Source organism: Cavia porcellus, unplaced genomic scaffold (assembly GCF_034190915.1).
Source record: "Cavia porcellus strain 051 isolate PalLab524CR breed Dunkin Hartley unplaced genomic scaffold, mCavPor4.1 scaffold_29, whole genome shotgun sequence".
Classification (NCBI taxonomy): domain Eukaryota; kingdom Metazoa; phylum Chordata; class Mammalia; order Rodentia; family Caviidae; genus Cavia; species Cavia porcellus.
This window is the reverse complement of record NW_026947512.1, coordinates 46,773,296-46,794,962: the sequence shown is the minus strand read 5'-3', so window position 1 is coordinate 46,794,962 and position 21,667 is coordinate 46,773,296. Positions and strand designations below refer to the sequence as shown.

Here is a 21,667-nt window from a genome sequence, read left to right as displayed (position 1 = left end):
TGTCTTGTGCCTGATTTTAAAGTAAAGGCTTTCAATTTTTGGCCATTTAGTATGATGCTGGCTGTTGGTTTGTCATAAATGGCCTTTATTATATTGAGGTAAAGACCATCTATTCCAATTTTCTGTAGAGTTTTTATCATGAATAAATGTTGGACCTTATCGAAGGCTTTTTCTGCATCTATAGAAATGATCATGTGATTCTTATTTTTGGCTTTATTGATATGGTGAATTACATTTATTGATTTGCGTATATTGAACCATCCTTGCATTAAGTTTGGTCAAAATTCTTACAGCATGACTTACAGAATTAAAAAAAAAATCCTAAAATAGCAAAGGCAATCTCCTGGGCCACAAAGGTAAGATAGGGGGTGTCTTGGTTACTTTTCTCTCTTCTTGTTGAGACAAAATACCTAACACCCAAAATTAGGTAAGGCAAGCTTTATTTCCTACAATTTTAGATGTTTCAGTCCATATTCAGTTGGCTGCAAAAGGAAGGGTGGCATGGTGGAACCGCTATTCATGAGTGCCACAAACAGCAAGCATGCCCAGCAAAAGAGAGAAGGACGCACCTTCTTTGAACCATATACTGTATGCTGGCTCCACCCCTGGGTAAATGTGGCACTCATACCATCAATCCAAGTGTTAGACAATGAACTGATCACAAATGCTAAATTTGGCCATGTCCATGATTGTATGAGACTTGGGGGAGCCATCTGACATAAACCACAACAGTGGACATCAAAATCTCTGACTTGAAATTCTACTATACAGCTACTGTGATAAAATCAATGTGGGAGTGGTGAAAAATAAAATAAAAACAGACCCAAAGATCAATGAAACAAATTAGAAGATGCAGAAACAACTCCATACACATTAAGTCAGCTTATCTTTGAAAAAGGTGCCAAACACATTCACTGGAAGAAAGATAGCCTCTTTAATAAATGGCACTTGAAAAAGTGTACCTGGACAGGCTGAAGATTAAAAATGGACCCATTTATTACACCATGCTCTAAACTAAATTTGGAATGGATCAAAGATATGAATATTAAAACAGAAACATGAAACCTACAGGAAGATAGAATAGATAAAACTTTTGAAGTTGGTGAAGGCAAAAAATTTATGAATAAAACCCAAATTGCACAGGAATTATCACAAAGAATCAAAAACTGTAATCTCATCTTATTAAAATGCTTTTACACAGCAAGTGAAATCACCAACAGAATGAAGAGACAACCCACAATGTGGAAAAAAATACGTGCCAGCTGTTCTTCAGACAAAGGCTTACTAATGAGAACATATAAAAAACTAAAAAAAAAAAAAAAAAAAAAAAAAACAAATCAGATCTCCCAAACTTAAAGAACCAATGCAAAAATGGGCTTCTGGGATGAATATGTATTTCTCAGATGAAGAAATACAAATGCAGCATATAAACAGATGAAAAATGTTGAACATCATTAGTCAGTCAAGTGATGCAAATTAAAAGAACAATGATATTTCATCTCACCCTAGGAAGAATAACTATTATCAAAAATCCAACCAATAACAAATGCTGGAAGGGCTATGGGGAAAAGGTACCCTTCTCCATTCTTTGTGGAAGTGTAGACAGGTACAATCAATGTGGAGATTCCTCAGAAAAACTAAGATTACTGGTCCCATTTGACCCAGCTATTCCTCTTCTGAGTATTCTCCCAGAACAATTTACAACGTCACACCACAATGATATATGTGCAACCATGTTTATAACAGCACAATTTGTAATAGCTAGATCTTGGAAACAACCCAAGTGTACATCAACAGAGGATTGGATAAAATGGAAGTCATTTTTTTAATATAATGAAGTACTATCCAGCCATAAAGAAGGAAAAATTAGAGACTTTTATGGGTAAATGAATGCAACTAGAGACCATATTCATACATTAAATGAATCAGACTTGCATGTGTAAAAATTATATTGCCTCCCGTGTGAGAAAGTGAAAGAAATGATATACACACACACACACACACACACACACACACACACACATACACACACACGATGGTTATACAACCAATTTCTCTTAGTTCATTGAAAAGAAGGTTTTATACTAATATGGTCTGGACAATTAAATGCAGACTAATTGAAAGATAACAATACACAATTTATTAACCATTGTTACCCTCTAATTATCTTGTTTTTAAATTTTTTTCTCTTTTAAAAACTAAAAAGAATACGGTAAAAAAGGAAAAACAAAAATTATCTATAAAGCATAAACATTGTTAATAAATCATCCCAGACTTTAAAAATTCCTAATAATTCTACTACAATAATATATGCTTCTAAATACTCTATTAATACTGTATAAAAGAAATTGAATAAAAAGATATAGATTTGTTGTCTTCATCTGACAGTATGTATACCACCTGGTTATTCTTGAGAATCCCTTACCAGCTGTCCTAGAGAATATGTTAATATTTGCTATCACTCATTTGGAGTCTTCCATTTACTCTGCAGAAAAATATGGTGAATATTTTTTTCTACAATTACTCATCAATTGAGAAATTATAGTCTACACAGAAATTCAAGTAGTGTGATTTGCCTATTAACCATAGAGTATGCAGAAAAAAAGAATACTAATAATCAAGAATTATTCAATATTTCTAGAACACTGGTCATGTATGCCTTTTGGAATCATGAAATATCATTGATTGTGCCAAGACAATTTACTGCATCATTGTTCAAGATTTCATTAGCAGCTTTTGTACAAGCTGTAATTCTAACATGTGATGTCACTTTACACCTAAACAGTTCAGAGAAACTAAAACTTCCCTGAGCAAGTTTATTAGAAGTATAAGGATGGTGATGATACTGGTTATGTTATAAATATTCTTCCTGAGTTAAATACGTTAGCAAGAAAACCAACACATTGGACTTAACAAAGTATAAGCTTGGTTTTAAATATGTTTGTTCGTATTTCCATGGAGAAATAGTACAATGTACGCGTGCTTCCTATATATACGTTGATTACGGCTGCCATTCTCTTTCCTTCCCTTCATCTTTCCTTTCTCTTCCTTCATTCTGTTTTCTTTTCTATTTAACTTTCACCTTCCCTGTATCTTTCCTTTCTTCCCTTTTCTTCAACCCATAATCTAATTTTCCAGTCACCCATCCACCCATTTATCTGCCCATCCAGCAATCCAAATTATCTATACCATCTTTGTGTGTATATATAGTAACACAGATAATTTCATATGAAAGAAAATATTCTTAAATCATTTTCTGTCAAATTTTGGAATAAGTTCTCTTTTGTTTTTTAATGCAATTTTTCAGTATTTTTAACCAGTGTGTAGAGTCTTGTAACAATGAATAAGGTGGCCTGAGAAGATGGGACATTTAAAAAATTAAAATTATATAATTACTGATTTTGATATTAAATGACTTAAAAGTTAGGCTTTATTATTTTGATAGACCTAAAAACAATTACACTCAAAAGGCATTTCTAAAACTACATATAGTTCCTGAACCAAATACACCTGAGTACATACAGTCAAAATTTTATAGATTACATTTAAAATGAAATAAATAAGAGTAATTGTTGGTGGTTTATTTTCTTATCTGTATCTCCATCTTCAGGCATACTTTTGGTATTTTAAAAACAGCTATTTTCCCTGTAAAACTATCTCTCAAAATTAATGGAGAAATATACTTCCATGACAAAGAACAAAGAAGAAATTCATGTCCATCAATGGAATCCTAGAAAAAGTACTGAAGGGTATTCTAAACAGAGATAAAATGAGCACAATTCCAGGAACAACAGAAAGAAACTAACAAGTAATGAAATAAAGGGTAAAAGCAGGAAACCAGCAACAGGAAAACTATATGACAAAGACATTGCCATACACGTCAGAAGTAACCATCAGTGTAACTGACTTCAATTCACTGATTTAAGGAAATAGATTGGCAGAATAGATCAAGACACAAGATCCAACAGTATGCTGTACACAAGAAACATATCTAGCTCAGAAAGAAACTCATAGACTGAAAGTCTATGTGACGGGAACCTAGAAAAAATCAGAGGTAGCTATTGTGTTTGCAGACAATGTGAACTCCAAACCAAAAATGATCAAAACAGATAAAGAAAATCACTACCTACTCATTAGAGGAAAACTCAAGAGGAAGAGATAGCAATCATAAATGTATACGAACCAAATATGGGAGCAACCAACTATATAAGACAAAGACTAATAGACATGAAAAATCAAATATGTAACAACACAATTGTAATGGGGGACCTTAATACTCCATTGCCACAAAGAGAGAGTCAACTGGGTAAAAAGTAACAGAATTGAAATAATAGAACTGAATGAAATCTGCAAACAAACGGACTTACTAAACATTTACAGTGCTCCACCCAATGACATCAGAATATACATTCTTTTCAACTGCACATGACATGTTCTCTAAAGTAGGTCAGATATTAGCCCATGAATATGTTTAAATACAAACGCATTAAAATCATCCCATGCATATTATCTGACCATAGTGTAATGAAATTGGAAATAGAAAAAGAAACTGCAAAAACCACATAAACACATGGAAATTAAATGAACAACTAATAAGTCATAGAGGAAACTAAAGAAGAAATTCAACAGTTATCTACAATTGAATGAAAATGCAGATACCACATACAGGAATCTGTGGGATGCAATGAAAGCAGTCATAAGAGGAAAACTATAGCAACAAATTCTCACATCAAGAAAACAGAAAGAGCACAACTAAATAACCTAATGTACATCTCAAGCTTTTGGAAAAAGAAGAGCAAATCAAGACCAAAACTCATAGAAAGGAAGAAATTATAAAGATCAGAGCAGAAATTAATGTAATTTACACTAAGAAAATTATACAAATAATCAATGAATTGAGTAGTTTCTTTGAAAGAATAAACAAAAATGGTAAACCCCTGGCCAACCTTATCAAGAAAAGGAAAGAAAAATCACAAGGTCATACACTGAGGGATGAAAAGAGTGAAATTACTACATAGCCCATGGAAATTTAGAAGATCATCAATACCTACTTCAAAAGTATTTACTCAGGCCAGAAAACAGAAGAAATGGACAGACATATGAATTACCAAAGCTGAATCAAGAAGATATAAAAATTTAAAATAATCCTAAAGCAGTTACTGAATTTGAAAATATAATTAAAAACTTACCAACAAAGAAAAGCCCAGGTCCTGATGAATTCACAGCTGAATTCTACAAGCAATTCAGAGAAAAGTTAATGTCAATAGTCATCAAATACTAATTGAAAGTGAAGCAATTCTTCTGAATTCACATTTGGAGGTATCCTTCTGACACCTAAACCAAAGAAAAACTCAACCAAAATGGAGAACTACCTATCTACTGCGAATCTCTCTAGTAAGCGTAAGTGCAATAATTCTCAATAAATACTAGCAAGCAATACAGCAGATAAGCAGGAGGATTATACACTATGACCAAGTGAGATTCATCCCAAATGTAGGGACGGTTCAACATATACAAAGCAATAAATATAATATACCACATCAACAGAGCCAAAGACAAAAATCAAACGGTCATTTCAATAGATGCAGGAAAAGCTTTTGATAAAGTCCAACACTTATAAAAGCCTTACAGAAAATCAGAATATGTGGTCTCTTTCTCCATTTGACAAAAGCTATCTATAACAAACCAACAGCTAATATCATACTGAATGGACAAAAATTGAAGGCTTTTGCTCTAAAAACAGGAACAAGACAAGGATGCCCACTGTCACCGCTCCTATTGAATATAGTTCTGGAAATGTTAACCAGGACAATTAGACAAGAGAGAAAAGTAAAAAAAAAAAAGATAAGAAAGGAAGAAGTTAAATTATCATTATTTGCAGATGATGTGATATTCTGCATTGAAGACCCCAAGAACTCCACCAAAGACCACTACTTGATAAGCAAACTCAGCAACCTAGCCAGATACAAAGTCAATAGTCAAAAATCAATTGCATTCTTGTACACAAACAACAAACTCACTGAGAGAGAAATCATGGAAATAACACCTTTCACAACAGCATCCAAAAAGTGAACTATTTAGGAATCAATCTAACAAAGAAGGTAAAAGATCTATATAGTATCTATAGTACTCTGAAAAAAGAGATTGAAGAAGGTAACAGAAAGTGGAAAGCTATCCCTTGCTCCTCCATCACTGTAAATGACCATACTCCCAAAACTGTTACACGGATTTAATGCACTCCCGATCAAAATATCATTAGCATACCTCACAAATATGGAAAAAACATTCCTAAAATTCACTTAGAAACAGAAGAGACCTAGAATAGCAAAGGCAGTCCTGGGAAACAAAGGCAAGGCAGGAGGCATCATAATCACTGACTTGAAATTATGCTACAAAACTACTTTGATAAAATCATCATGGTTCTGACAGAAAAACAGACCTAAGGATCAGTGGAATGGATCAGTGCAAGATGCAGACACAGTAACAAAGACAATCATCCAGCTTATCTTTGACAAGGGGCCAAGTATATTCACTGGAAGAAAGATAACCCCTTTAATAAGTCTTGCTGGAAAATTTGGCTTTCCACATGCTAAACTAGACCTACGTTTATCACCACACATTAAATTAAAGTCAAAATGGATCAAAGATATAAATATTAAAACAGAGACACTAAATCTACTAGAAGATAAGGTAAGTAGAAATCTTGAAGACCAAGGAGTAGGCAGAAAGTCCATGAAAAAAACACAAGTTGCAAGGGAAGCACTTCAAAGAATCATCAACTAGGATCTCATCTTATTAAAAAGTTTTTGCTCATCAAAACAAAATATCAGCAAAGAGAAAATAAAACCCATGGAATGTGAAAAAATTTTATCCAGCTGTTCCACAAAGGATTTATATCTAGAATACATAAAAATTCAGGCATCCACAAGAACTGAAGCCATAGCTCTTCATTCATTGTAACTATTATCTAGAATAGAAATTAACAGTTAAAGAATAAAGAACAATTAACTAACTACTAAATTTTACATTTACTTTACCAAGTACTGTAAATTCAAAATTCATTTCAATAATGGTTTTGTCATCAAACATACAGAATTTTTTTGAAGAGCTATGGATATGGCCAAGATAGAATAAACACACTTTTCCTATGATTCTCCATAAATGTAACTTGAAAATCCTAGAATTTGTTATACTAGACAAAGATTGAGGAGAGGATGCCCCTCAGCCATGCACTGTGCCTTGAAATCAGCTAACTATGGACTGAAACCTCCAAAAACTGTAAGTTAGAGAGGCCTTTTTTTTCTTTCATTTGGGCATTTTGAGTATTTTGTCTCAGACATGAGAGAAAAGTAAGGTAGCTCCTTCCTCACAGAACACCTTTGCCCTCATGAGTAAAGAATGCCTTGTTCTCACTATGTAATTAAGACGGAAAGTTCCTTTAATAAACAGAGTGGTCTTAAATCCTCTCCTCAATCTTTGCCTAATGTCTTTCCTTAAAATGTATTAATGCAATGCTTGGCTCTCACAGACATACAATACACGAAAGAGCTGGCTATCCCTAATACTATTATCTAAAAGTGGTACTGTATCACTGAATACCTTTACACTTTATTCTTATACAGAGATGTTTGTTACCTCAAAGTTGGGAAGAGTGTACAAAATACAAAATGGTTCTCTGCACTTGCTTGTGAAACATATTTGTTATAAGAATTTTCTTATAAACCTCTAGACAAAACAGATGATAGTGAAAGTAAACAAAGGAAGTCTACCAAACTAATTTCAGATTACTTTAATATAACAATTAATGACAATATACCACTGAAAAGTAAAAATACACACAGGTGTGATGGTGCACTCCTGTAATCCCAGCACTTGGAAGATTGAGGAAAGAGGATCACGAATTGGAGACCAACCACATAGTGAGAACTTCAATAAATGAATCAGTGTATACAGAAACAGAACAGAATTTTAAAATTATAAGATGAGGTATTGTGATAGCAGGAATAAACTATAAATTCCTTGTAGGAAATCAAACTTTTGAAGAACACACACAAGTGGACCCAACAGACATCTTTAAATTCTACATGACACAACTAAATAATAAATACAGAAAAAACACAAGACTAAGTAAAATCTATCATCAGACATGGAGAAATATAATTAAAGATTAATACCAAAGTCAATCTATAAGATTCCAAAATATGCACACTTCTCAGTGTCCTATGGGTCAATAAAGAAATAAGGAAAATTAGAAAAAATTTATATTTAATAGTTATAAAAACATGTTGAATGAAATTCATGAAACAGAGTGAGGAACCTCAAACATTTTCTCCAACAAGCAACCAAAGAGAACTGATGAAAATTGTTAGAATTAACTTTTCAGAGACCCGGCAGTTAACCAAAGGCTTCCAACACAGTGAAAAGTGTTTCTGTTTTGAGCAATGACTAAGCAACAGTTACCTTGGTGGGCTTTAATTTGTAGGTTAAAATCGCTCCTTAGCCTGTACTCGCCAGGAGCACTGGCAGGCTGCTGGAGTGGGGAGGAGCATTTTCAAACCTCTTACCAGAGAACTGTCTGATTGCATGTGCTCCTGAGAGACACACTTCAAACTGATTAAAATCAGATCTTACTAAAGCTAAAATTGTTTTTCCCAAAGATATTTATTCAAAAACAATTTCAGCCCAACTTCTTATGTACTGATTCACAATGAATAAAAATGGGGCAAAAAATAGGCTAACCAAAGCTTTAAAAAGAAAAGCTACAGACCATGATAGGGAAAGCTAACTTGAAAGTTCTATGAATCTGTGGGATCTCCCCAGGGCACGAGTAAGCACAATCTTAAAGCTGAATGTCTGCTGGGTAAAGACCCCCCTAAACCTAGGCCCAGACCCTCACTTCTGCCTGGCCTTGAGGTTCTATTCAAGCAGGAAGTGACTATGACCACAGGCAGCCCCATCTCTAACTCAGTAGTTAAAGACAACAAAAAACAAAAACTTAAAGGAGCCAGTTTAGAAAATTCACCAATGACCCACAAAAGCAGTCAATAATAAGAATTAAATTTGGGGATGGGGATAGAAACTACTGCACAGAATTACTACGTTGAATTACTTGGAAAACACAGTTTTAGTCCTCAAAAATCTTGATACAGATGAAGCACCAAACTAATATGACCAGTACGTAACCAAAAGGACAAAAATCATGTCTATGAGGAAGAGTAGATGCTAGATACAATAGAAAAATAAATGAGCTATTTTAAATAGTTACAAAGACCTAAAGGCAATAATTTATAAACAATGGAAAAACATTGAAATGGTATCTCCAGAAACAAAAGGATACAAGTGATAAGAATGAAACAGAAATTCTGGAACTGAAAAATACAGTAACTAAAGTTAAATTCTCATTAATGGGGCACAAAGGCAGACCTGAATAGCATGGAAGAAAAAACCCCGGGAACTTGATAATAAATCAATTATATAGTCTGAGGAAAAGAAAGAATGAATAAGGGAAATAAAGTGCCTGAAACCCTGTGGGATACTAATCAAGCATTTTAGCATCTACCTTATGAGAATAGCAGTAGGAGAGGAGGAAGTTACCGGGGCAGAGAACTGAAGCATCAATGGCCTCAAGTTCCCAAAAATTGATCTTAAAAGCATTTATTTACAAACCCAAGAAGTTCTTTAAATTCCAAGTAAAATAAACACAAGATAGACACAGGATAATGTAAAAACAAAGAAATTCCAAGTAAAATAAACACAAGATAGACACAGGATAATGTAAAAACAAAGAAACAGTTCTCAAAGCAGTGATAGAGAAGAAACACATCATATACAAGGGTTTCTTGGTCAGACTAACAGCTGATTTCTCATTACAGCTCTTGTACATCAGACAGTGGCAAGCTACACTCCAATGAAAAGAAAATGCTGTCACCAAGAAATGTGTATCCAGTCTACAAGGAAAAGAAGATAGTTAAGTAATGTTCAAATGATTGCCTATTTTACAAAGATATTTTCAGGTAACATGTAAAGCTACATATCAGTGTGTTAAAAACAATTTTACCAGGCTACTGGCTCTGCATTTCCTGCATTGCTAGTTGTTTAAATCATAGTATTTTGTTTTAAAAATGTAGAAAACAGGCCAAGGATTTAGCTCAGTGGTATAAGCGTCTGCCTTGCGAGCATATATGGTCATGAGTCTGATCCCCAGTACCAGAAAAAAAGTAAAGTAAAAAATAAATAAATATTGTATAACACATCTTAAAAATCTTGAAACATAACATCTACATAATTTTGTGGGTATTTTGTATGAAATTTAGATGTCCTATTTCAAAATATAGAAAGAAAACATTAAGGTTATATTTTACTTCTTTCATGATAAAAACAATAAACAGGGGTAGTTTCCTGGTGGGTGATAACATCAGTATGACAGTTACCTCTGGGTTTAAATGATCTCTAGAGAACTGGCCTTTCTGCCGAATATTGCTGTAATTTTTTATTAACATTGGTATATCCTGATTGTCACTTTTCACTTGATAAATTATATGCTCAAATCTTGATGAAGATTCCAGTGGTTCAATTCCATAGGTGATATTTTCAAACTGTAACAATCCCCTAAACATTCAGAGAAAAAAATAATTATAAAAGAATCTGCAATAATTTGACCGTAATTATAATCTTTAGTACTACGAGAAATAAGAAGCCATAGTAAAGCTTATCTTTTCAATCCACTGCCTTGTCCTACTGGCATTTTGTAATCTACCACAAGCAACACCCACCATATCTGCTTTAATTTTGCTTGCATGTTAAAGAATTAAATGTATTGAAAAGGGTTTTCTACCGATTTATGTAATTGCAGTTATTCAAGATACATTAAATATATTAAAGAAGGTCATAAAGAATTGATATATGTATTGAGAATTCCAAAAATAAAGTTCTTGTCTTTAAAGACGTTAAAATAAAGAAAACAGATATGTAGAATGGAAGTCTACAGACGTTGATATGTATGAAAATCATATTCGCAGAATGTAAATTTTTTAATTGATGAAAATCTCTGGAAATTGGACACTAAAATGAAAAGGAAGATAGGATGAAACCTTTTTTCTCTCTGCTCCAGCACACTCTAATTCTGATAGAATTATGATAAGTGTTTCATAATCAGTGATGAAAATCACTTATCTGTTTACCCGTGAGGAGTTTTAGTTATTTTTGTCTAGTACGTATTAAACTGAAATCATACTGCATGAGCCTGTTTTATTTAAATAACTAATTAGATCATTTTCCATAACTGAGATATGATACAAAATCGAACAATAACATTTAGAGAGATGTTCTAAAGTCTCCTTTGTGAAACTGTCCCTTCCTGTCCAGCATACTAGAAAGATCTCCACTGTAAACTTCCAGGATTCATTTAATTTGAATGGGAATTTAGGTCTAGGTATTAACATTTACGTAAATAAAAGTATGGACATCAGAAAAGAAACCTGGATTTTTCCTGATTTATACCTGCTAGCCACTAAGTGTATTTTGCGTTCTCCAGTGTGATTATCCTGTGAGGTGTTATTACCTGAGGCCAGAGCAGACACTGAGTATCACAACAGAATTTGGAAACTCTTCAGCATATCCTTGGTAATGGCAATGTATCTAAAATCACAGGATGGACCAGTATAAACATGCAAATTTTTTATGAATAAAAAAGCATCATTATACACTTCAGAGGACTCAAGAGGTCAAAATATTTGACAATAATAATGTTATGAATTGTGCAGAATTATTAATGCAAAATTTTAGGAAAAATATTTTCAATAACTCTTCACTACATGGAAACTCATGAATATTCTTTTGCACCTGGAGCCCACCTCCATCACATTTCTATATACAATAATCAACAATATAAGAAGTCAGAGTCATATAGAATAAGACACTTTTTAACACAAGGATGGTAAGTAGGCTCAGTGACAGAGTGCTTGTCTAACAGTTCATGATACTAGGTTTAATTCCCAACACTGAATAAAGCAAAAAACTGAGAAGATATACACTAAAATTGTAACAGAGTTTGAGTTTGAGTGATAGAATAACAGATGGCTTTTTTCCTTTCCTTCCCAAAATGTAGGTTATAGGCTTTTAAAATGAAAATGATATATAAAAATCAATCCAACAAGCACTGAGTATCATGCTGTACACAATACTGTAGACATACACTTAAACAGAAAGTGTGCACATAGATTCTGGAGACTCAGATCTCAGATGAGACAAGTGAAAAAACTACTCTAAAAGCAAAGGCAATATTCCACTGAAAGAGAATTTTATTAATACAATGTGCACACCAAATCTATAAATAAAAATTAATAAAAATGTCAACTTGAAACAAAAATGATCTAATTGCTATGATGTTTCCATTTTAACAAAGAAACATAGTAAAAGGTTATAACAAATGTTTACGATATCTCTTACCATAAAATATGAAGACTCAGAATGTAAAGATTCAGTTTCGTTGTATGTAGAAACCAAAAAACTGGAGGATAAGAATGATCTAGAAATAAATCAACAAATAAAGGGTAAGTCATTAATTTAATATGAATATAAACATTAAAATAAGATATGTAAATGATGACTCTCTAGGATTCATATAATAGATTACTTAATTAGGTAATTTTACTGTGGCATTGTGGTTGCAATTGACACAACTATTTTGATAGGGAGCCTTCTTAGCAGTAGACTAGACTGATTCCTGTATGTTACATATTTGTATTTTTTTCCTGCTTATGTCTTCAGATGATAAATATTTAGTATTTTATCTACTGCATGACAATCATTCTTCTAGATGGTAGGATACATCAGTCAGCAAGCCTCCTGTATGCCTGATGAGGTCCTACTGGCCAGGGAGAAGCAGCTAGGAAGGCTAGCAGCCTCCTGTGTGCTGGAAGAGACCCCTTAGGCTGGGGAGAAGCAGCAAGGAAGCCGCCTGTTACCCAGGCTGAGCTGATAATAACCGAAGTGACTAAAACAGAGTAGTCACCTGACATGTATGTTGTTTGACTGACTTTGTGGACCGGGCCAGTGGTCTGAGTAGCTATTTAGAGGATAACAATAGGTAATACAGTGATAACTGTGGATTTCCTACTCTCCTATTGTTTTGTTTTGCTTCATTTTACTGTTCGTCTTTACTCTTTTTAAAATTAAAAAGGTATCTTTGGCTTCAGGAGTATTAAAGATACACACTGCTAACACACTGTTATCTGGATGGTTAAGAAAATGTGTATCGTACGACATGGAAAGCTCACAGAATGGATGATGGAAGATGTGATGAAGAAGCCAGGTGGATTTTCAGTCAGGAAGGTTATTCTAGACAGTCATTTTGGGGCATAACTACACAAAAAGAAGAGCTGGGCAACACGTGGGGACCACTGGATGAAGAAGCAAGGTGAGAGAGAAGAGTGGCCTCCTGGAGACCACCCACCCACGGGAGCTGAGGCAAATGAACCACAGCACAGCAGTGCTGTGAGAGGATCAGGCTCCACGCCGCGGAGAAGAGTCCACAGGAAAATGCACAGGAAAAGCAACCGTGTTAGAAAACTGTGACTGCTAGCCTGGCTCTATCAGCACAGCCCAGGCCCGATTCAGAGATGTTTTAATGCAGAGCATTCGTAATACACCAGGCCTGTGAGACAACAAAAGAAGAGGATGTCAAGGAGGATTCCATGGTGTCTTTTATTTCTTCCATTCTCCATTTTTTTCTTTTCTACAGAGAAAATGGAAGAATAGAACTTACTGAGATAATGATGGGAAATATAAACACGAGAACAGGATCAGAAATTATTTTTCAAAATTTTACCTATATGAGTCCTAGTACACATTTGGTGATGAAATAAATACAATAAACAAAGATGGCATTCATTCGAGGGGGTCAAATGGAAATATAAATTTAGGAGCAACCCACACAGGGGTGATATTTAAAGCCACAAGACCAAACGACTGAAGTTTTTTGTTTTTAAAAACTCAACAGTTCCATGATGCTTTCTACAAATAGAGAGATGAAGAGGAATCTGGAAAGCAGAGAGACAGACACACAAACACAAGCAGTAATAATAATGGTAGAAATGAAACCAAGATATGGCATCTGTGACACTCTGGAGGCTGAGTGAAGCCAGTTATTTTAGGGGAAAGGCACTGAGCAGTCCCGCCAAACGCTGCAAATTATTGGACAAAAATAAAACAATGAAAAACAAGCATGACGATAAAAAAATGAAGTACATTGACAATCTTGCCCCAAAATATTTTTAGTGAAGTTAGAAACCAAAGAGGCCAACATAAGCTCAGTAGGCCTGAATTAAGTAGGAGCTATCATACATTGGGGATAATGTTCCGTAGCCTTGACCGACTACATAGATGTAGGCAGACAAAGGACAGGTGTTATAGATGTGTTTGAAAAGCTTCTGGCACAGAAGATCCTTTTTGACTTCTGAAATGGTAACTGTTAAGACAAGGCAGACCAAGATACAGAAAGCAAGTTGATTTCTGCCTGGAGTGGGGGGCGGACACAGATATGAGCTGAAATGACTTGGGGCCCTTCTGTGGGAAAGAGTACGTTCTCAGATGTCCTGAAACTGGCATGCAGCCACTGCATGAAGTTATTGAAATCCCTGAATTAATATATTCAGTAAGATTCTTAAAAATAAACACATGTCTAATGAACACAGAAAAAACATGCCAATACTTCAAATAACAACTTGAGTAACTTCATATGTTTTCACATCAGATATATGTAATAAATAACTTATTGTTCTTGGATCAATCACTTATACCTAGATGAATACTTCCAATTAGGTTGCCTCTTTCTTTTTGGAGGAGGCAAAGTCTCGCTAGGTAGTTCAGGCTGGCCTTGAACTCACTCTGTAGCCCAGGCTGGCCACAAACTTGTAGCGATGCTCCCACCTTAGTCACCTGAGTGCCCACCAGGTGCACCGCCATGCCACGTTTATGTCCATTATTTCTTAATCAAAACACAAGAGCATTATAGATATAATGTTCAAGATCTAATGAATCATAAAGTAGAAAGTGGACTGCTAATGCAACTCTACATTACACTACATTCCTGAATTTAAATTCTGTACACATCTTTAAAAGAATAACATTTTACAATACATTTCTCTCTTTTTGTGAGACAGAAAGTCGTATCTTACTGTTTTCTGAGATGCAGGGTACATATTTTTCCATCGATTGTAATGCTATAAGTCATCTGAAATGAAATGAATAAAGGTGATTTAATAAAGTAATACAGTATGTTTCACCCAACCAAACAAAATAGAATCATTAAAAAATGATTATAGTCTCGGAAATTTGTTACAACCAGAAGAATTCAGACTTAATTAATTCTGGAACGATGATTACTTTAATGTGCAAGAGTAGTTTGTTTAAAAAGCAAATTTATTTTGAAAAAATACAATTTTAACATTCATAATACATTGGTTGCTTCTATCTAGAGAAGCATTTATCTTTTTTAGTCAAGACAAATGAAAAAGACTGTAAGCTGCAACACACACAGCACAGTGAAGCAATACATAGCTTACAAATACTTGAACGTAAGTACATGTGTGTTATTAGATAAATTTATCAAAGTGTAAATCTGTAAGGGAAAATAACTTGGAAGACTGCTCAGACAAGAAGGCAGAGAGGATTTCCACAGTTCCAGGGAGAAGAGTGCTAAAACATGAGAGTTCTAATAATCCTAACAATGGTATCATCCTGTACAACAGCGTCCAGCAGCTGGAGGGAGCTGTGCAGTCTGACAGGGGAGTAACTGGACACTATCCTACTAACTACACACTATTTTTGGTGAACCAAGCCAATTTCAAATGAAATCTTACAAATTTTGAGCCAGAGAACAGTCTCTAAACTTGGTAGCTCATAACTAAGCACTGCTACTTTTGACTGGAAATGCCCAGAAAGTTCACAGAACACACAGGATAGTAAAAGCAGGTCCCAACAACCTAGACCTGAAGCAATCCTTCTCCTTGCCTCTCTAAAGTTATGTAAGCTATGACAGCCAAGCAAACATACTTTTCAGACTGAACACAAAGCAAGGGTAAGAAAAAGACCTAACAATGTTTCAAGTACAATGGCAAATGCATCAAGAAGCAAAAGCAAAAGTTACTACTGAATATCTATACAAAAAAGGGAAAGATAGCAAGTTCGATGAATGAAAGAAATTATTCCTTGAAATACCATGAATTATGCAAGTAAAACATCCTTAGAGAAGTCATACTGAATACTACACCCAGGAAGTGGGACTTAGACACAATACAGTATTATTACTAAAGTTTTGTAATGCTCACAAATGCTCACATGTGGCTGGCACTATTCCAAACACTTTATAGTATATGGTTTTTAAACAATTTTATCCTCAAAAATATGCTATAGCAAATAAAAAAACAGAAATAGCTATAATCATTTTATATCAAGGAAATGGAATACTTTTACATTAGCAAAATAAAATAATTGTACACATGGACATTATGTAATTAAAAATGAATCAATTCATCTAAAAAAACCTAATAATCATTAATGTATGTGTGCCCAAAATCATAGCATCAAAATACAGACAGAAACAGAGAAGTAAAAGGAAAATTCCTGGATCCACTATAATATTTAGAGTTTAATATCCATTTGCAAAAATTACACAGATTCAAAATGTACAATATCAGTACAGATGGAGTTGAACTCAACAGCACCCATCAATCATCTGGGTATAATGGACATCCATCCACTACTTCATCCAACTGATACTCCTCAAGGTTCCACTGAACTTTAACAAGATAGAATATATTTTGGAATATGAAACACCAGAAAAAAAATTTAAAATAATGTAAAACATGTCATGTAGGCTCTTAGGCAACAAATAAAATGAATCAAATTATAAACTTATAAAAGAAAGATGAACTAAAACTCCAAGACTAATGACAGACAAGTAATAAATGCCTTAATGGAGAAGTTAAAATAGATTTACAACTAACAGATCTGAACATGAACATGCCTAAAGTGAAAGCTGCACTTACAGCAATGTTTATAGATGTTTATAAACTTTCTTGTGTTTATAGACAAAGGATGAAGGCTAAAGGGGAGGGAAAGGGAAGTAAGTAGAATAAAGATGAGCTATGTATGTGTACAGGAAACTAACAACCACAGTGAAGCCAAACATTGTATGCCATGAATACATGCTAAGATTAATGATATCAACAAGAATGAACAGCAGGATGGGGGAATTAAAGGAGGAAGGAGGGAAGGTAAGGGGGTCAAAAAAAAAGAAACTTTTATGTACATGTATGCACACCCCAAGATGACTGCAAAATGCATGTACAGAAAATATGTACCAATAAATAAAGAGTAAATAAGATCCAAAATGTACAATAGATATTGAGAAAGGAAAAGGGAAAAACTGCTCAAAAGGAAAGAGCAAGTGGGATGGGGGAAGGAGAAATTAAAGAAGGAAAAAGATCATATATATATGATTTTATATGCATATATAAAGCTGATATATACCTATTTATGTATATATTATATATGATATATACCTGATATATATCTGATAGATAACTATACTAGTAATCTGTGTTAGTTCATCAAAAAGCACAGTTTATGTTTTCATTGTTTGATCATTTTTTATGCCTATATCTTGTAATCCAAACTACTTTAAGACAACAATATGCATTATATTAACCAGTGTAAATCTCCTATTATTCTGTTTTGAAAGTTTGTATTATCGGGTTTTTTTTAAAATAAAAAAAGATAACTTACCACTGTACTTTTTAGGTTTGCCCGTTTGTTTTTTAACAGACTTGTAACACTTACATATTCTAGACTTCTACTCCAGTTGAATCTCGCGTGTGGTATCATTAAAATAATTGTATTTATACTTGACTGCTTTGCACATATACCTTCTGCACTACAATACCTACATTCACAAGGTAACGAGGCATCATATTCTGCCTTAATAAGATGAAGTCCCAGCTGTTGATTCATTGTGCTACTCACTGAAGTTTCATTTATAAAATCTTTGTCTATACTTATGTCTTTCAGAGTTCTATTTATTTTATCTTCCAGCAGATTTAGTCCAAATGGGTTCATGGGCAAATACTACCATTTAAGGAAAAAAATTTTATCAATTCTTGTTAAACTCTTCTAGGAGATACAAGCAAAAGGAATATTTCCTAACTTGTTCTGTGAGACCATATGAAAAATTTCTCAACAAAATAGTAACAAATTATATTCAGCAATTTGTAAAATTAATTATATAACACTATCAAGTGGGATTTATCTAAAGTATGTAAAGGTGGTACAAGGATTGAAAACCCACTGTTAATTTACTACTTCTAAGGCTAAGAAAAAAAGATCATGTGGTCATACAACAGACATGAAAAAGCATTTGACACTTATAGTAATAGTAGCAAACTTCCAGCAAAATAATGATAAAGGAGACCTTATTAACTTGATAAAGAAGATATATTTTTTAAAAACAAGTCTAATGTCATAATGCTCAAAAAGCAGAATTTTCAAGAAATTTATTACAAACAGACCTTTTCTCTAATCCTCCTTTTCAATAGTGTACTACAAATTCCAACCTATACAATAAGAAAAGAAAATCAAAGGTACATATATTGGAAATAATGAAACCTAAGTGTCACTTTTCATATATGAAATATTATAGGAAATCTGAAAAAAATCAGTTAAGGAAGCCTCCTGGAATTAATAATTGTAACAAGATTGCAGTGCACAAAGTGATGAAGCTCAGAAGACCAGAATGTGGATAGAAATGCATCCCATAAAGACCAAGCTCAGAGTCCAATTAGGAACAAGAATTACAATGGCTTTTGGACTCTAGACCAATTGTGTTGCTTTAGCAGAAAATTTTGTCTGCAATTGATCATTTTCAGAAACTTTTCAGGAGACTGAGATTAAGCACAGTGGATTAACTAATCTTGCAGAAGAAATTTCAAGGAACTGTAAGACTGATGTGCTGCCATGGCTACTGCTGGGGACTTTGAACCAGATCTATGTTGAGAATCAAGAATGAATGGCCCATTAGAATGATTTAAAAGATGATAGATCTGAGCAGAAAAGAAGCTTTGACAAATATATGACCTGCAATGATGGATCAGAAGAGAAGTTGGTTCTTGAAAAGGAACAGGACAACAGGAAAGATGGCCTGAAGATAACACATGAAACCACAGGACTCCTCACTTTGCAGCCTCAAAATTGAAAAAGTGAAAGTCTGTGCTTTGAGAACATGTGCCCAGAGCACTATGTTCCAGAATAGCAGTGGTCTAAAGATTTTGTACCTCAAAATTGAGTTCACATAGTGTTCTGCAATCGAGTCACTTGACTCCTACAGCCAAGAGAGAAGAAAGCCAGGTTACTGCTCCAGCTGGCAGCAGACTTTGGAGTCATTTACATGGAGCTGGTTTTAGACACATATAGAATGCAAGAGGTATGGAGTCAGAATGTCTTCTACACAGACTTCAGAAGAGCACCTGGGCAGCCAGGCAGTGTATGAAGCTGTGAGTGTGAAGTCAAAGTAGCAGGTTGGAGAGGCCAGGAATGTCAATTATCTGAGGAAAGGGGCAAGGAGTGAGCAGAGCCAGCTCAAAAGAAAAGCCATGGGAGCTACAACCATTGGTAGTGCCATAAGGACAGAGCTATCCAAGTCGTCTTACCACAGACTGACCCGGATGCTTGACGTGGAGCTATGGAACTTAATGTTTGCCTTGTTGGATTTTGTACTTGCTTTGGTCACATTCCTTTCTATCCCCTATTTATGCCTTTTGGAATGGGAAAGTTTATGTTATGTCACTGTATTTTGAAGTCTTTTATTTGTGCAGGGGCTCACAGCTAAAAATTTGCCTTGAATCTTAGAGGAGACTTTGGGCTTGGACTTCTAAGTAAAGCTGAAACTGTTAAAAGTTTGGCGACTGTTAGAGATGGACTAAATGTTTTTATGGAAAGATATGCATGAGTCTTCTGGGGTTTAGGGTGGACTGTATCTAGATATTCACTCAGAGCTTCATGGATTAGTCCACTAAATGGTTTACCATAGTTCTGAGTACAGGTAATGGAAAGCCCCACCATGGTGTTGGTGGTACCACAACAAAAGCTAGTAGCCCAGATGGGAAAGGGAGGTTCACTGTTTGCTGCTTGATAAGTTCTACCTGCTCTGCCAGAGCAAAGGACTATTTCTCCTCTGTAATGCCCCTCAGCCATGCCAACCTGCCTTGGAGTCAGCCAACTATGGACTGAAACCTCTACAAACTATGAGTTTCAATAAACCTATCCTTCTTTAATTTGTGAGTGTTGAGTATTGTGTCTCAGTGACAAGATAAGTTACTAAGACACCCCTGGTATAGGTTAATAATGGAAAGAACATGAAAATCTCTAAAAACAGTGAAAATTAAATGACAACTTTCCTCCTCTCTTATTTTCTTCTTTGTTTCTTTCTCTCCTCCCTTCCTTCCTACCCCCACCCTTTTGCTTTCTCCTTATCTTACTTTGTCATTCAGTGGAAACTGAACCTAAGGCCTTCTCTCTAAGCTACATCCCAAGCCTGTTTTTTTATTTTGAGATGTGTCTCACTGTTACTAAATTGTTCAGGCTGTAATTAAACTTGCAGTGTTTCAGAGTACTGCAATTATAGGCATACACCAGCTCATTTGGCATAAATAACACTTTCATAAATAATACACACATTAAAGAAGACTAAAGGAAATATAAAAATGCATTCAACTGAATAAAAACAAATACAAAACTAGTTCCAAGAGAAAAATCAAAAAAGAGTACATTAGAAAACAGCGAAGGTATCCAACCAATAGCTATGCTCCCTCTTCAAGAAGTTAAAGAGCAGAGTACAATAAGCATGGAGTGAAAAACAATTAGAAAATAAAGAAGTGCAATCAATAAAATCAAAACAGAAGAATAAATAAAAAGTAAAATATTGACAACATAAATACAAGGCAAACTTTATCAAATGAAACACTAAAAATAGAAAACACACTAATTACAAATATTAGAAATGAAACAAATGATACTAGTTATGTACCATAGACATGATAAGAAATATGAGCAATATCAGTAAAAATTCTTCACAAGTAGCTAGCAGTTAAATGAAGTAAGTAGAATGGACCTATTCTTCAAAATACCCAAGCTACCAGAACTCACTCAATACAGAAGATAATTATAAGTGTCTGTAACTATCATGGGAATTGAATTTATAATTAAAAACAAACATTCCAAGATTCTTAGGCCAAATAGTTTTACTAAGATATTGTACCACACATTTAAAGAATTAACATAAGCTATACAAAAAAGAATACGTTTTCCAATTGCTTATATGAAGACAGTATTACCCAATACCAAAACCAAAGACTGTGACAAAATAAAATACTACAGACTAATGACTTCAAGAATATACAAACAAAATGTTAGTAAACTGATTTCACATTCCATACAAATAATATAGCACCATGACCATGTGAATTTTATTTCTGGGATATATGACTGGTTCAATATTTGAAAATCAGTCAATACATCAAGATAACACTAATAGATACATAAAAAACATCACATGACCATATCTATTGGTATAGAAAAAACATAACAAAATTAAACACCATTCATGGTAATAATT

At 34.2% G+C, this 21,667-nt stretch overlaps 1 protein-coding gene across 1 annotated transcript in view; it reads right to left on the bottom strand.

Moving 5' to 3' along the window:
• Window positions 1-21,667, bottom strand: part of LOC100728591 (disintegrin and metalloproteinase domain-containing protein 18) — a 109,842-nt gene that overhangs the window by 83,075 nt on the left and 5,100 nt on the right. Inside the window, exons 3-6 of the mRNA XM_063239867.1 lie at window positions 15,177-15,232; window positions 12,448-12,526; window positions 11,561-11,637; window positions 10,431-10,608 (exon numbers count right to left, since the gene is read on the bottom strand). Coding sequence (XP_063095937.1) covers window positions 10,431-10,608; window positions 11,561-11,637; window positions 12,448-12,526; window positions 15,177-15,232 — 390 coding nt within the window. The remainder of the gene's footprint in view (window positions 1-10,430; window positions 10,609-11,560; window positions 11,638-12,447; window positions 12,527-15,176; window positions 15,233-21,667) is intronic.